The sequence below is a fragment of the Callospermophilus lateralis genome, chromosome 9 (assembly GCF_048772815.1).
Source record: "Callospermophilus lateralis isolate mCalLat2 chromosome 9, mCalLat2.hap1, whole genome shotgun sequence".
Classification (NCBI taxonomy): Eukaryota; Metazoa; Chordata; class Mammalia; order Rodentia; family Sciuridae; genus Callospermophilus; species Callospermophilus lateralis.
The window spans coordinates 60,821,986-60,838,989 of NC_135313.1; the positions used below are offsets into that span (position 1 = coordinate 60,821,986).

Genomic DNA, 17,004 nt, shown 5'->3' on the forward strand with positions numbered 1-17,004 from the left:
ATTTTTTTTGTGTGTGTGGTGCTGGATTGAACCCAGGGTTTTGTGCATATGAGGCAAGCATTTTACCAACTGAACTATATCCCAACTCTAAATTTTTCCTGTTTTAAAGAGCCTGTTTATGTGTTTTTAAATGAGGGATAGTGGATTTCAAATTGCTTTGTTCAGTTTGTTACTAAACAAATTTAAAAGCATTATTTAGTAGTCTATTAGAATGTCATTATCACGTTAGAAATTAGAATCTTGGCAAATATGTAAACTTAAATGAAAAAAATTTACTATCACTCTGAAAATGTGGGAGTACATTGTTTTTCGAGGTTATTTTAGGGATACTTGTGAAAAAATACTTGAAAGAACACTGATCTAGTCTCAAAACAGGAAATAGCCTATAATCCCTTACTATTTGGAGGGATGGTCATTTAAAAAATAACAGTTCACTTGAGAATATATATATAATATGTATGTTTGTATACATATACCAAATTCCAGATAAGATTAGTAAGAGATAGAAAGATAATAAATGGATCTTTTTAAATTTCAAGCAAGAGAAATCCAAAACTTCCAACTAGAAAAATAAAATTAAGAGCACTGGATCAAATAAATTAAATGTCTTCTTAGTCTGTTTTCTGTTACTATAACTGAATACCATAGACTGAATAATTTATAAATAATAGAATTGGTTCATTCAACTCCTGGTTCTAGGAACTGGGAAGTCCAAGAGTGTGGACATATGCTAAGGGCTTTACTGCTGCACCATGTCAGAGGGCATCACAGGGCAAAACAGAGCAAGTGAACATCAACACAGGTCTCTCTTTCACTTCTTATAAAGCTACCAATGCCATCAGGGGGGCTCCTTCCTGACAGCCTTACCTAAAATCCTAATTAATGACCAAAGACCCCACTTCCCAATACCATCAACTCATAAATTTGGCCTTTAAGTTTTAACATTTTTGGAGAGTACATTCAAACCATGGCATAACAGACTGATACTCTCAAATAAGGCAGAGATTAAAACTCTTTAAAGATTTCCTATCTCATTCATTAAAAACCAAAGTACTTACAGTGGTCTCCTGGATGCCCACCCCTAGCTACTAGCTATTTCATTTTGTCTAAACTGTTCTTTCGACAAGTTCAATCATTGACGTCAGGTTTTTGTTCAATGTTACGTCCCAGTGAGGTCTTCTTTTTCCAACCTATTTGAAACGATTTCCCTACTACCATTTGTTATTCCCTGATCCCCTTTTCTGCTTTATTCTAAACCATATTACTTTTTATCATCAAAGTATTGTATATTTTGCTTATTTGTCATTTTATTATGTGATTTCTCCTATGAGAATGTAAACTCCATGGGAGCTATGATTTCTTTTTAACAGTCTTGGGGATCCTACCCAGGGCCTTGCCTGTGCTAGGCAAGTACCTTATCATTGAGCTACACCCCCAGCCCAACCTAAGTACTTTTGTTTATGCTGCTTACTAAGAGGAAGCATACCTTCTTTTATGTATTACTACATACACGTCCCATCTCTTCATTCTAATTGTAAATTGTATCTTTCTTTGTGAAAGACATAGTTCTCCACTCCTTATTATTAATCAGTTATTGTTTTGTTAATGACACATAGTAGATACCTAAAAAGTATTTTGTGATTGAAGTATTTTTAGCACCAAAATTTGTATAATAGGATATTTTCTAGCTAAATGTAAAAGGGGCCAAGTTTTCAATAGATGCCTCAAAGAATAAACTTTTATGTTGAACTGAGGATAATAACTTATTGTTTGGACTGGTTGTGAAAAAAAAAATTGTGATTTGGGTAGGTAACAAAATCCAGAGTATGACTGTAGAGTGGTAGAGAAATGTGAACCAGCAAGGTTTCCAGCTGTACTGGTTATAAAATTTTATTTGGCAATCAGAATTTAGCTTAATTGTGAGTATTTCTTGCTAGTTGTTTACATATGTGATTGAACAGCCATAATTTAAATATAAAAGAGAAACTAGATTTTTGCTAAGTAACTTCTTCCATAAACAATGGGAGTTTCTAAAAATTTCTATCATGGCAAACATCCACATTAATATTTCCATATAAATCATCATAACAGAGAATTCACTTTGTATAACACAAACAAGTACAATAGCTTTTGGCCCAGAGTATATCTCTTTCAGAGCACATTTGAAATCTGTCTACTATAGAGCTACTATATTCTCTATCTAAAAAGGAATCCAACAGAGTGCACGAACTATAGGGTATTAAGTGAAACAGTCAATTAATTATTGTACATATAAAAATCATATATATATCCTTACAACTGGTCTCATCTGAAGATGTGCTATAGAAGCATTAGGTCAGTAAAAGACTCAACCATGTTCTGGGAAAAAATATATCTGATATTAATCAGGGAAGTTGCTATAAATTCTAATCCCACTTAAACACTTAGCCAAGCCTCAGTACCCCATTCAGTGCTTGCCTGCATTTGCCTTATCAATACCACCTGTCCATTAAAGCAGCTTATGAGACAGCAAAGAGAATCTCTAACTCTTCCTGAGAGCTAATTTCAAGCAAGAGATTAAAATGTATATGTTTTAAAAACAAATGAATATGCAAGCATTCTGAGATGGCATTTTTTTAAAAAGTGGACTAGAGAAGTAATTATAGGTTACACTATAAAAGACTCTTTAGGGGGCTGGGGTGGTGGCTCACTGGTAGAGTGCTTGTTTAGCATGTGTAAGGCACTGAGTTTGATTCTCAGCACCACATATAAATAAATAAAGCATGGGCTGGGCTTGTGGCTCAGTGATAGAGCACTTGCTTAGCACATGCGAGGCACTGGGTTCAATTCCCAGTACCACATAAAAATAAATAAATAAATAAAGGTGTCCAACTACAACTAAAAAATAAATCTTTAAAAATAAATAAATAAATAAAACAAAGGTCCGTTGACAACTAAAAAAATATTAGAAAAAAGATGTTTAGTGTCAGATTTAAGCTAATAGATATGTGCCACAATACACATTTAATACTTGGGTAGGAAATGAAACTATGTATCTAACACAAGAAGTAGGTGATTGAGTTAGGCATCAAAATATTTATTAAACATATTTCTATGTTGTTACAAGGCAATAGAATTGGTGATAAGAAAATAAAATTTCAGAGAAAAATGTTCTTGGATCTGTGCCTTTAACAGAAGCCATTATTTAGTACATAATTTAGCATGTGATTGCTATATCTTCACATGATCTACAAATAAAGATGTAGACTAAGAGCTGGGAGTGCAGCTAAGTGGTTTACTTGCCTTGCATATCTGAAGTCCTGGGTTGGATCCCCAGCACAACAATAAAGAAAGGTATGAACTTTAACCACTGAAGGTTGTTACAATTGGAGTGAGAATAGCTACCATTGATATCTAGTGAACAGAGGTCAAAAATGTTAAATATCCTGCAATGTACAAGAACTCTCCCCTGAAAAAAGAAATTATCTGGTCCAAAATGTCTATAATACTGAAGTTGAGAAAGTCTGTATTAAGTCATTCACCATACTGTAACAGAGCCCCTTTGAAATTAAAAGTTGCATCCCAACTTTCTGGTAACTACTTTTCTGCATCCGGAGTTTCCCCTTGCTGAGAATGGAAACTGAAAAGTTGCATCCTGGCTCAGGCAGGTGCCAAAAAACTGAAATTGTGGCCTACTTTTGACTAGCACTAAATCTACATATGTATATATTCTGCCATTTGTCCCACTGGACCCCTCTCCTCCTATAAAAGCTATTCATACCCTCAAGTCTCTATTCTTGTGGAACAAGGTTGGCTTTGAATAAACCTGTTTTCCTTTACCAACCTCCATCTCCCAAAGTTTAATGTAGCAACAAGATACAGGCTGAGAAAAACAAAAGACCATTTTATATTCTTGATTATATTTTAAAACCTTGATTTAGATTCTATTAAGACCCCATAAATGCCATGGTATCCTGCTTAGAGAGGCAAGGTTGCCTCTTCTTGTGGACTGCCCTCCTTTCCAAAGCCCTTGCTGGTTGGAGTAATCCTGCTCTTCTCATCTACAGCTGAAGGAGGTTTGATGTCAAAAAACTTATACCATCCAGTCTCCAAATTTTCATAAGATACTCCAGCTTTTTAGATCTGATGGACATTTTTCCAACTGCTACCTAGCTTCACTGCTGGAGGCTTTGGGAACTTGTCCCATGAGTGGTCATTTCTTTCTGGCTAACAACTGTAATGGTTCAATAAATTTTGTTTCCGAGATCCTGGTTTAATACCTGCCACAGAATAATTTACCCCAACTACTATGCACTGATCACTAAAAGAGACTAATTAGACACAGAAATAAACTGCTTAAATGGGACCTAGTATTATTACCAGGAATGAAGGTTCTACTATTTGCCTAGCATTTAAAAGGCCCTAGGTTCAATCCCAGCACCAAATAAACAAATAATTTAAAAAAAATCTCCATGAGGTTAAGTCATCTTTCCTGTTTGAGTCTCATATTCCCATGCCTTAGACATGTAATAAAATTTGTGTTCTTTTTCCTGTGACGTTTATTGTCAGTGTATTTTATAGACTAAAGTTCCCAAAACTTCAGCAGGAAAATAGTAAATTTAAAACTTCCGTACAATGCAAATACTGTTTGTCACAAATATAGCAATGTTACTATGCTCCATATATGAAGTATTCAAATAGATAAGCAGAACACAAGACCCTACTGATAAGTGAGCAAAGAACATGCCCTGACATTTAAAAATAGGAAACAGAAATGAAATAAAGTTGGAACTTGGATTGGGGGTGTAGTTCAGTGGTAGAGAACTTATGTGAGGCCCTGGATTCAATCCCCAACACTAAAAAAATTAAAAAAATAATAATAATAAAATAAAAATGTTGGACCTCAATAAACTAGCATTTATTCACTGTATAGTGTGTGTGCTCAAGGTGTTAGGTGCTGGCATATGTAAGGTATAGAGTTTCTTTTCAAACAAAGGCTCTTTAGCATCCATTCTTATTGGCTGGTGTTTCTGATTTTATTGGTTGGTACCTATAGTGATTGTCAAACATTTTAAATATCATTAAATATGTGCCAATGCCTTCTTAACTTGTAGTAAATTAAATAATACTCCCCTACCCAAATATTTCAGGGCTAATCCATAGGACTTGTAAATGTTGCCTTGAAAAGAAAAATGGGTATTTCCAGATGTGATTAAGCCTCTTAAAATGGGGAGATTACCCTTGGTACATCGAAATTCTTGAGACCAAAGGAATCTCTATAGTAAATGGGTTTAACAAGCCATTATTATGTTAGTCAGAAAAAGGACCAGATCCTGGGACAAGTTCCCCCAACTTCCAGCAGCCAGGCTAGAAAGCAGTTGAAAAATGTCTACTGGACTTAATTCTAAGAACATTTTTATAACAAAACTTTGGGGAAGGAAAATATAAGTTGTTTATATTTAACCTGTCTTGCTATTGCTAAAAGGAGTGGGATAACACAAAGTGAGGAATGTTTTGGGGTAGATGGGCAGTCCACATGAGAAGTAATTATTGCTTCTGGATTAGCTGGTGTTGTAACAGGATGTGGTGGCTGGCACCTAGGAGGTCCTGATGGTATTTGAAGTAAGGTTTTAACATACATTCAGAACTGAGAAGTGGACTTTTATTGTTTATGGACTGTAGCTATTAACCAATTAACCTTACCCAACACTCCTCCCCTTTATCCTCTGGTCCTTGTAATTAAATTGAGGACAACTTAGAACATTTTTTTTTCTCATCTTGGATGGTCTAGGTAGGCCCTAAATGTAATCACAAGTGTCATTATAAGAAAAGTCAGAGAGAGATTTGACACAGAATAGTCCTTCATTTAATAAAAAAATTCAAATATGGTTAAAAACCTTCCAACAAAGAAAACTCCAAGCCTAGATGAAGTTGAAATTGATCACTGTTGAAGACAATCAAGCATTTTAAAAAATAATGACCAGCTATTATTTTCATTGTTGCTTCTTTTAATGTAATATTTATTTTTGGCTGCTTTATACTCTTTCCATTTTTGTTAATCAGAAGGTTCTTAAAAACATTTATTTTTAGTTGTAGTTGGACACAATACCTTCATTTTGTTTATTTATTTTTATGTGGTGCTGAGAATCAAACCCAGGCCTTGCACATGCTAGGCGAGCACTCTACTGCTGAGCTACAACAGCAGTTTTATAATGTGATTTCTTTCTTTCTTTTTTTTTTTTTTGGTGCTGGGAACTAAATCCTGGGCCTTGTGCAAATTAAGCATGCATTCTACCACTGAGCTATACATACCCCTATTTGGTTTTAATTTTATTTATCCTGTTTAGGGGTTCATAGGTTCTTCCTTTTTTCCAGCTATGTTGCTCAGGGTGGCCTTGAACTTCTGGGCTCCAGAGATCCTCTTGCCTCAGTCTCACCTAATAGCTGGTGTCTACCACTATTATGTCCAGTTGATATTAGTTCTTAAAACTAGTTTGATATCTTTCATCAATTTTGTGAAGTTCTGTCATTATCTTACAAACTATATTCTTCTCCCCTGGGACAATTCTTTCCTATGTTAGATCTTTTTACATTTTTCTTCTGTATTTTCATTGTTTTGTCCCTCTTTGCATCATTCTATTTTCTTCTAACTTGTGTTTATTCACCAATTCTTTTTCACTATTGCCTGCTCTGCTGTCAGATCTATTCATTAAAATTCTGATTTTCATTTCTAGTATTTCCATTTTGTTTTTAATATAATTTTCAGTTCTTTGCCAAAATTCTCAGAAGTTTGTCTCTGAGGACTCCAATATATGGAGGTCCTGCAGATGTATTTAAAAAACAATTTCTGCTGGTTTTCACTCATGCCTCTTTGTGTGGCTACTTTTATTGTGTACCCTACAATGTGCTTGCAAAACTTCACAGATCTATTTATTTTTGGAGTACTGAGAATTGAACCCAGAGGAACTTTACCACTGAGTTACATTTCAAGCCCTTTTTATTTTATTTATTTAGAGTATTTCTTTTTTAGTTCTTTTTAGGTGGACACAATATCTTTATTTTACATTTATGTGGCACTGAGGATCGAACCCAGTGCCTTGTGCATGCTGAGTGAGCACTCTACCACTGAGCCACGACCCCAGTCCCCTTTTTATTTTTGAGAAGGGTCTCGCTAAGTTTCTTAGTGAGTTGTTAAGTTAGCAAGGCTGTACTTGAACTTGGGATCTTCCTGCCTCGGCCTCCCAAGGTTCTGGGATTACAGGTGTGTGCCATGCACCTGGTCACATTTTGAGGACTAGTATGTTTTTTTTCTGCTGCATAACAATATTTCTATAAATTTAATGTCTTAATTGCAAGATCCTCTGCTTCATGTTCTAAGGTTACAATCATAGTGTTAGCTGGTCTCAGTTGAAGCTCCATTGGAGCAGGTTCACTTCGAAAATCACAGGTTGCTGGAAGCATTTGGTTCCTTGCAGAATACTGGAATCAGGGCTACAGACCACCCTCACTTGCTGGCCATGTGGCTTCTTCCAGCAGCCAGCTCCAACATGCCAGTTTGCTCTTAAAATGGGCATGAGCATTTGATGTAATCATTTATACACAATCATGTATACAGCGTCATCTTCATGTTATTTTATTGATTTGAAACAAGCCATAGATCACACACACACAAGGAATACCAAACGACAGGGATTAGCTTAGAGTCTTCTATACCTAGTCCTCGTAAGAAGTAAATTTAGATTTGCTTTTGCCAGGCACCTGGGAACTCTAAAAATCTTAGATTCAATCCAATTTCAGAGACAGAGTATTTAAAGCCATCCCTTTAAAGGTATATTTACTTCTGGATCATTCTTACTCCTAATGAGCACTACTTAGGATCCTTTTCCCCTGACTCAAAGTGAAGGAAAAGCTTTACCAATGCAGACATACTTCAGTGTCTCTTCCTCTGGTCTCATGAAGTTATCAACATAACCCCTTAATGCCTCAGCTACCACTTACAGATAGGGCAATTTACAGGAAAAACAGTCTACTTACCAAAGTTTCTTAGAAATTCTTCATTGTTGTCAGCTCTCTGTAGTCTTTAAGCAGATGTTTTTGACATTTTGTTCAAGTGTCAGCTTTTATGCTCAGCAGAAAATCACTTGGCCGACCATTACTGTAAATGAAACTTATTTTATGTATTTTTGTGGTACAGGGAGAGATTTAACCCAGGACCTTCCACATACTAGGCAAGCATTATTGAGCTACAGTCCTAGTCCAAAAATCTAATTTTTTTAGTTCCATAATTTTTAATGTTAGTGGTCTGAGCATACACAAATGTAATTTATAAGAATAGATGTGTTCAATATAATCTAACCTATTAAAGCAAAACAAAGATCTACCTTTTAAAAAAGATTGCAGAGTATCAATTTTTCCTCATTAAATTATACTGAATATTTATATTTCTGGAGCTTCACATAATTTGGAAAAGAAAATCCTAATATTATTACATACTGAGTATTTATGGCTAAAATATGAGTTTAGAAATTAGAATAGATTTGTAAAAATTTCTATATTAGTTGATATTTTGCTAATATCCCTATATGAAAGTCTCTTAAATGTTGAATAGTCCTACAAATTACTTATTTTATTGATCAAGACTTCAGTGCCACCAGGTGCAGTGGTGCACACCTGTAATCCCAGCGGCTTGGGAGGATGAGACAGGAGAATTGTGAGTTCAAAGCCAGCCTCAGCAAAAGCAAGGCACTCAGCAACTCAGTAAGAGCCTGTCTCTAAATAAAATACAAAATAGGGCTGGGGACGTAGCTTAGTGGTCAAGTGCCCCTAAATTCAATCCCCGGTACTCCCCATACCAAAAAAAAAAAAAAGACTACTACATTGCCAAATAGAAATAACACACTGATTAAACCCAACATACTAGTTATTGTCTATGATGCTGACATAAACTTAAGATATCTGAAGGACATTAATATGTATTTTATTTCAAAAAGAAATAAAGTTGATGAGAACTTGGACAATAAATACTGCATCCATAGTAGAGGATAGGAAAGGCAGCAGGATACAACAGACACTAGTATGGCAATATGTAAATCAGTGGATGTGTAACCGATGTGATTCTGCAATCTGTATACGGGGTAAAAATGGGAGTTCATAACCCACTTGAATCAGTGTGAAATATGATATGTCAAGAACTATGTAATGTTTTGAACAACCAACAATAAAAATTTTAAAAAATACTGCATCCATTTTTTTTAATATTTATTTTTTAGTTTTTGGTGGACAAACATCTTTATTTTATTTTTATGTGGTGTTGAGGCTTGAACCCAGCGCCCCGTGCATGCCAGGCAAGTACGCTACCGCTTGAGCCAATCCCTAGCCCAGCATCTATTTTTTTAAAAATATATTTTAAGTTATAGATGGACACAATACCTTTGTTTATTTATTTTTATGTGGTGCTGAGGATCAAACCCAGTGCCTCACATATGTGAGGCAAGTGCTCTACTGCTGAGCCACAACCCCAGTCTCCCAATTTTTTTTTTTTTTTAATGGTGCTGGGAATTGAACCCATGGCCTTCTGTGTTAGGTAAGTGTCTACCACTAAACCACATCCCCAGACTCAGCTTCTCTATCTTTAAAATACACTGATTTGAGAGAGAGACTCTTATTATTTTTGGTACCAGAGATTGAACCAGGGGTACTTAACCACTGAGCCACATCCCCAGTGGGGGTGTGGGGCACCTTTTTTTTTTTAGTTGTAGATGGACACAATACCTTTATTTTATTTATTTTGATGTGGTGCTGAGTTTCAAACCCAGTGCCTCGTATGTGTGAGGCAAGCACTTTGCCACTGAGTCTCAATCTCAGCCCTGATACAGGGTCTTGGTAAATTGCTTAGGTCCTAAGCTGTTGAAGCTGGCTTTGAATTTGCAATCCTCCTGCTTCAGCCTCCTGAGCTGCTGGGATTACAGGCAATGTGCCACTGTGCCCAGCTGAAAGCCTGTTTTTCTTATAAGAATAAATAACCAGGGGTGGCAGGGGAAGGCATCAGGCTTACTTTTAAGATCTCAAACTACTGGATATACTTTTGAAAATAATTATCTTAAGAAAATTTGGCCACTCTCTCTAGGAATAAGTTAAAAAACATAATCCAACTATACCTTTGGCATAGACCATTGGTTTTACCTACCTCAATTTTGTACTTTTTTCCAATTTTTCCTGTACACATGACCACCTGGAAAGCTGTATTTGCCATTTCCTTGCAGTTAGGTGGGGTATTATGACTAAGTTTTCATCAATGGTATTTAAAAGACATCTTGGGTACAATTATGGGAAATTCCCTTAAACCAGGAGTTGTAACCTTCTCACTGCCCTCTTTCTTGCTAGCCAGAATGTTGCTGTGAGTGTTGGAGCTTACACAACCTAATGAGTTGAAAGCCGCCTTGAAATACTTCTGGAATTCTTTGAAGAGAGAGGGGAATTTTTTTTTTCTTTTTTCTTTTAAGCCACTAGTGTTAAGGGTCTTAGTTCTATGCTGATGAACCTAATCTTAACTAATACACATTTCAATTGTTGGTATATTACTCCTTTATTAGAAATTGTAAATGAGAAATTATTTCAACACCTGAAGACCAAACTACAATAGAAGATTCCATAGGTTCAAGATTTTGAGACATTCTGGAAAGAGTTTTCTGTAAAGTATATCCTTTCCGTGGCATGGCAACATCATTCTTCTTTAAAAAGGTTACTGGACAGACATCATTCCCACCATCACCTATATACACAATTTGTGTATAATTCACTCCCTGTTGTAACTGTTTTTCTACAAATTCTACCAAAACTACATTTTTGCAAAGATTCTTTGGGCACCTATTGCAAGAATGAGCATGATAATTTTCCACAGTGAGATGACCATTGCTATCAAAAGCTGCTGGATTTGTAAACACTTTAGCAAATATATCATGAAAATTGGCAGCTTCTAAAACCCAGTCTATGAAGACTGAATTTGAATCTGAAATAATGATGCAGTCAAATTTATCCTTATTTTTTCTTATAAAGTTGAAAAGTTCCACCATCCCTGGAGTGAAAGGTATTGATGTCATTGTTGTTTTCATTTCATTTTCTCTTACACCTTCATCTCCCAAATACTTAAAGACTCTGCCCATAAATTCTGTCCAAAATCCTTTTTGATAAGAATCTTGTAGTTCAATAGGAAGTTTTTTGTCTGGAGCACATTGCACAATCCAGGTGTCACTATTGTCATCTATGATTGTATTGTCAAAGTCAAACACCAACAAAATTTTCATGGTTCCAGAAATAGATTTGGGTTACCCTGAAAAAGAAGAAATATGATTCCCTAAACATACTGTGTTTGCATACTGGCTATGAAACTAATTTTAAAGCCTAAGTAACTATTAATCTGCTAAACAAGGAATTTGAACAAGTGATTAAGCATATTAAGATCACCACTTAATCACTTTTCCCTAAGAGGCACAGGCCATATTTGAGTATTTTAAGTGAATCGAAAACAAAATATCTAGAAAGGATACTCACTATTATCATGTTTCTGTGGGGATGATTCTTTGAGCACTCAGAATGAAACTACAGAGTTATCCAGAAAGGAAATTTATGAAGTAATCTCTTATAGTCAAATTTATAAAAGTTATAAGACAGAAGAAAAGTCAAGTGAATCATCCTTACTCTCTTTAAATTATCAGTCATACTTATTTTATTACCTTATTATATTTTCAGTAATCCTCACATTAAATAATAGGTCACAAATAATATGGATTCTCCATATAATTTTAGTAACTAAAATTCTGAACAAATTTAACATAGCATGTAATCCTGTAAAATGTAAAATAATTTTTAAAAAAGTGTTTAGCTGAAATTAATTTCTAAATACCAATGTTATAACTAGGTGACTGCTTAATGTTATCATGAAAATTCTAAAAGAATTATTTGAGAACTGGAGGTCAACTCAATTCTTCTAAACCAGAATAATTCTTGTTAATAGTTTTCACATTAATTTACATCTTCTTTAGATAGTTCAGCATTGAGGGCCAAATATTCTGAATGTACTTGAGTAATAACACTACTTGTGATGGAACAAATTAGTCTCTATTTTCATTGTTTCTAATTAGAAAACAACAAAAACAGCTGGGCGAGATGGTGCATTCCTGTAATTCCAGCGGCTGGGGAGATTGACACAGGAGGAGGAGGAGGAGGAGGATCGTGAGTTCAAAGCCAGCCTCAGCAACTTAGTGAGGCCCTAAGCAACTCAGTGAGACCTCTGTCTCTAAATAAAATCCAAAAAAAAAAAAAAACCCAAAACTGGAGATGTAGCTCAGTGGTTGAGTGCTTCTGAGTTCAATCCCCAATACAAAAAAAAAAAAAAAAGAAAAAAAAGAAAGAAAGAAAGAAAGAAAAAATAATGAAAACCATTAATTATAAATCACAAGAGAAAAGGGAAAATTAAGCAGGTCAACAGACAGTATAAATGAATGTTATCATGTGAAAAAGTTAGCAATTATATAGAATACCCAGGAAAGGCTAGAACTTGTGTATGCAAACAAAAAGAAAAAAAGATTGGCAAATATTTTTGAGTAATCATTATATGCAAGGCATGGGACTGGGGACTTACAATCATCATCACATTTAATTTTTACATATTATTAAGTAAAAATTATTATTATCCTCATCCTAAAAATATAAACTGAAACTTAAAAATAGCTGAGTATTAGAACTGAAATTTTGGACTCAGCTTAATTCCAAGGTTTTTGCTTTTAAGTACAACACTCCAGTGTCAAAGAAACAGAATATTAAAAAGTATACATTACTTTAAAAATAAAATACAGGAGCTGGGATTGTAGCTCAGTGGCAGAGTGCTTGCCTAGCATGTGTGAGGCCTTGGGTTGGATCCCCAGCATCACATAAAAACTAAATAAAAAAAGATATTGCATCCATTTACAACTTAAAAAAAATTACAAAGTAGGTTATCTTGGTTAAAAATGTTTAATTATAGAAAAATATTCATTAGTCTCAAAATACACACTAATTATAATACCACATTTGTGATCCAATTTATAACCATCCTGAGATTTTAGCAAGAAATCCTAAAAAAAAAAAGTGTAGAACTCCACCAATTAGAAAAAGAAGAAATCAGTTAAAAATGGGAAACATACCATTTAACCACGTGCATTTTCTGGTTTATTACAAAAGATATGTAGTAAAGACAGAATAGAGCTCTTGAAGCACACATGAGAAAGTATTCTTTCTCTCAAAGTTAGAAAATCCTATTGTATGAATTTAGATGGTATACAATATGCTAACACTCTGGATCTTTGTATTATAAATGCTTAATCCAGGTTTCTGTTACTGGCTCCCAGAGATTTAAGTGAAGAATTCACTTTTCTGTAGAACCAATGTAATAAATAGTAATTTATAAGGCATAGTTGATGATCACATTAGTACTATAAGCACATTTTAGATTAAACATTATTATGAGCATTTGGCATTTGTAATTTAAAAAAATTTTCTAGGGTTCGGGGTGAAGCTCAGAAGTAAAGCACTTGGCTAGCATGTATGAAGGTCTGGGTTTGATTCCCAGCTCGTATTAAAAAAAAAAAAAAAAAAACTAAGGTAACTTATTGTTGGTTGAAAACTGCCTCGAGCCTTTATTTAGTATATAATAAATTACTGACATTTCTGAACTGTTAGACTCAAAATATCATGACATTGAAGTTAACGTGGCTTTAATGCTGACCTAGGAATATATTTTTCTTAATTTTAGATCTTTTTTCTTTCACCATTCAACATATACCTTTACTAAAAATACTTGGGGCTGGGGATATAGCTCAGTAGGTAGAGTACCTGCCTTGCATGCACAAGGCCCTGGGTTCAATCCCCAGCACCACCAAAAAAAAAAAAAAAAAAAAGAAAGAAAGAAAAAATACTTACCCAAATTAGTATTTCCAATACAATTAATCTTGCTTCAGCATAGAGTTTAGGTTAAACAGTCATGACAATCTTCAGTTTTAAACACCAGTCAGTTGCCAATTGTTTTTAAACATTTCTTCTATACTGTATGCAGGGAAAAAAGTCTTCTGATTTGGAGCACAGAAATGGAAACCGCTTAACTCCTAAAATTAATAAAAGTATTTTAAAAGTTGTATTTTCTAATTAAGATGTTTTTCTTGTATCAGAAAAGCATTTTTTTTTTTTTTTTTTTTTTTTGGCAACAGGATAAAACCCTTTGAATACACAAATAACCTTAAATAAATACAAAACAGGGAAAGGTATACGGAAAAATATTTTATCCATTGGATAAAATCACAAGTGTTAAGCCAATTGAGATTTCCATGTTCCAGTATTTTTTACTCATTAAGCAATAAAGAAATATCACATTTCATTTTCAGTAAACATTCAGAGATTTAGTGATGTACTCAAAATAAAAATAACTCCAAAAGATTAAGTGCACAAAGATTTAGTTTTAAGAATGTAAATCTATTTGAAACCTATTTGTTAAAATTCCAAAAATAGTTATTAACTATTCCCCACAAGCAGCATCTATAAGGTATGTCTGCAATGTTTCCAAAAGGTAATGACAGCCTATGGGCTTTTTATAACAATGAAAACTGGAAACTACACATTCAAAAATTGGGGATTGATTAAATCAAGTATGTGTCTGATAGCAATCTAAAGGAATATTTATTCAACCAGTAAAAGCTATGATGTTCAGTTCACAAAATAGTGTTTACACTATAATCCCTTTTTGTTTTTTAAAAAAGAAATGTTCTTGTGCACAGCAGTAGGATATTGATGAGTAGTTCAACTGCAGTTTCTACCTTCCACATTACTCATGTAAAAAAAAAAAAAAAATTCCCCAGAATAACTTAAACTCTGTTTCAGATCATTGTGCAAATGCTATCTTCTTAAATTCACAACAAAAAAATAAGAGTGAGAGGCAAAGAACAACAAATAACTAACTCTAGATCAACTTGTTTGTGAAGATGTACAGGTTAGAGTTGCAACCTGATGTCAATAATATCTGACCATGTCAAACTGGCAAATTTCTGACATCAAATCTTATGAGATTCAATACTTTTTGTTAAAACTCTACAGAATTTTTGTTGGGAATCAATACCCCATGATCTCTGATGATTTTGCACATCTTAAAAGCAATGCAGTCACAGTCCATTGCTCTGGACTACTGTCTAGAGGATGTTTGAACAGTTGCGCCTTGAAAGACAAGTCTGCTGTCCATTAAAAAAAAAAAAAAAATTGAGTTCCCTCAACTCAGAGTTCCTGTCCTGTGATGCTCACTCCACATCCACATGACTCTGGCCTGCAACACTCTGGCTTGGGGGAACTGAGGAAAAATTGTTGATATTCTGGCTACTGCTGTAATTCATTCATCTCTGACCTAGGATTCTTGGGTCTTGTACAAAACTGTGACAGGCTGTTTTTAGCCTGCAAACAGGGTCAAATCTCCCACCCTTCCCAGTTCTTGATGAGTTTTAAGCTATGCTCCCCCAAAACTATCAGTGTTGTATGTGCACAACATTTTGTTAGCATTACGATTAATATAAATATTTTATTAATCTTTCCATACTTACCAGCATTATTACAGTGGAACATCTGATAGAAAACCTGAAGAAAAATAGCACAACTAAGTGTTAGAAATTTACTTATTAAAAATCTTAGGTGCTTTCATTTTGAGTGACTTCAGTTTGATGCCTAATGTATACGTGTCGCAGGCAACTAGTTAGTAATGAAATCATCTGTACATCAAGGTGTTTGAGAAGGATCTTTTGAAACCAAGAGCGCACACTCACTCTTCACGATTTTTGTGTCGTTATAGAGATCTGACTGGTCTTCAAAATACATTCAATTTACTATCATTTAGTTACGAGGCGGTTCAAAATAGCTTAAAGGTCCAAACATGAATGTTTTGGGGACAACATCCAGATTTTAATAGTCCTATTGAAAAAAAAAACACAAAAAACAAAAACTTAGCCCCACCTAGCCCTGACCAATACCTCAGAAATCAAATCATTTAAATATAGCTTTTGTGTCAATTAATCCCTGGGTTTGAGAGTTAAGGGAGGGCTTTCCCTTCACATTCCACCCGCGAGGAGGTCTGAGGGCCACACACACCGAGCCCAGGCCTCGCACTCACACACCTGCTGGGTCCACCCCGAACGAAGGCGTCGGGACCTCTTCGGGGTCGACCCCCCGAGAGGCGCGCACCAGGTGGGGATGGGAGCAGCAGGCGGGGCCGGGGCCCGGGGTCTCCTCACTGACCCACGCCGGGAGTCAGCAGCCAGCAGCCGTTCTGGCGTCCGCGCGGCTCCCGTGGGTCCGGTCCTCCGGCCTCGCCCCGGCGCCTGGCCGCTAGGGCCGCCCACTCACCCGCCCGACCTCCGCTTTCCGCGCAGGCGCAGCCTCAGATCCCCAGCCTCACCTCCTACTAGGGTGCGTTCCCGGTTCCTCGGCGACAGTCTGCGTCACTTCCGGTAGCGTTGCTAAGCAACCAAGTGGCCAGGGAAACACTCCGTAGGCAGGAGTCTACTCTGCGCTAGTCTCCTATCCGGGTTTGGGCGCGCGGTGTGCTACTAGTTAGAGATGCTAGTGCGGTTTGGGCGGCGCGCTGGACAGGCGAGGGAAAGCACAGGTGAGCTAACCTGGCCCTTTCCTGCTGAACTCCTGGGAGCTTAAGCTTCGGTATTCACTGAATGAATAGGAATATCTTTGGGAAATATCAGTGACCTCCTTAGACTCTGCTATAAACCAGCTGAATGGTCTTTACTACAGTCTCTTGAAGGAAACGTCTCTATTACCTCCCTCCACTCTAAAATCTCTCCCTAAGTCAAATGATTTGATAAAGTGTAAAAAACAATAATTATAATAATGCTACTTAAGATGTTGTAACTCAATGACCTGTTATAAAGTTTTGACTTTGTAATCGAAATAGAAAAGTGGGACTTCTAAATAAGTATTTATCAGTTTTAACTACAACGGTTTCTT

The 17,004-nt window shown here is 35.7% G+C and overlaps 3 protein-coding genes across 3 annotated transcripts in view; 1 reads left to right on the top strand and 2 right to left on the bottom strand.

The window, feature by feature from the left end:
- Positions 1 to 14,004, bottom strand: part of Klhl23 (kelch like family member 23) — a 34,501-nt gene extending 20,497 nt beyond the window's left edge. The window contains exons 1-2 of the mRNA XM_076866289.1: positions 13,936 to 14,004; positions 8,014 to 8,134 (exon numbers count right to left, since the gene is read on the bottom strand). The gene's annotated coding sequence lies outside the window, so the exon portion shown is untranslated. The remainder of the gene's footprint in view (positions 1 to 8,013; positions 8,135 to 13,935) is intronic.
- On the bottom strand, positions 10,522 to 14,023 carry Phospho2 (phosphatase, orphan 2). Its single transcript, XM_076866294.1, has 2 exons — positions 13,936 to 14,023; positions 10,522 to 11,308 (listed from the first exon to the last, which is right to left on the bottom strand). Exon 2 carries the CDS (start codon positions 11,280 to 11,282, stop codon positions 10,557 to 10,559), a length of 726 nt encoding a protein of 241 aa, XP_076722409.1. The 5' UTR covers positions 11,283 to 11,308; positions 13,936 to 14,023; the 3' UTR covers positions 10,522 to 10,556.
- Positions 14,024 to 16,602: 2,579 nt separating this feature from the next.
- Positions 16,603 to 17,004, top strand: part of Cfap210 (cilia and flagella associated protein 210) — a 42,307-nt gene continuing 41,905 nt past the window's right edge. Inside the window, exon 1 of the mRNA XM_076866686.2 lies at positions 16,603 to 16,651. Within this exon, the coding sequence (XP_076722801.2) occupies positions 16,603 to 16,651 (49 nt within the window). The remainder of the gene's footprint in view (positions 16,652 to 17,004) is intronic.

Excerpts from the sequence above, each read along its gene's own strand:
- Phospho2 (XM_076866294.1), bottom strand. The coding sequence starts at position 11,282 with ATGAAAATTTTGTTGGTGTTTGACTTTGACAATACAATCATAGATGAC.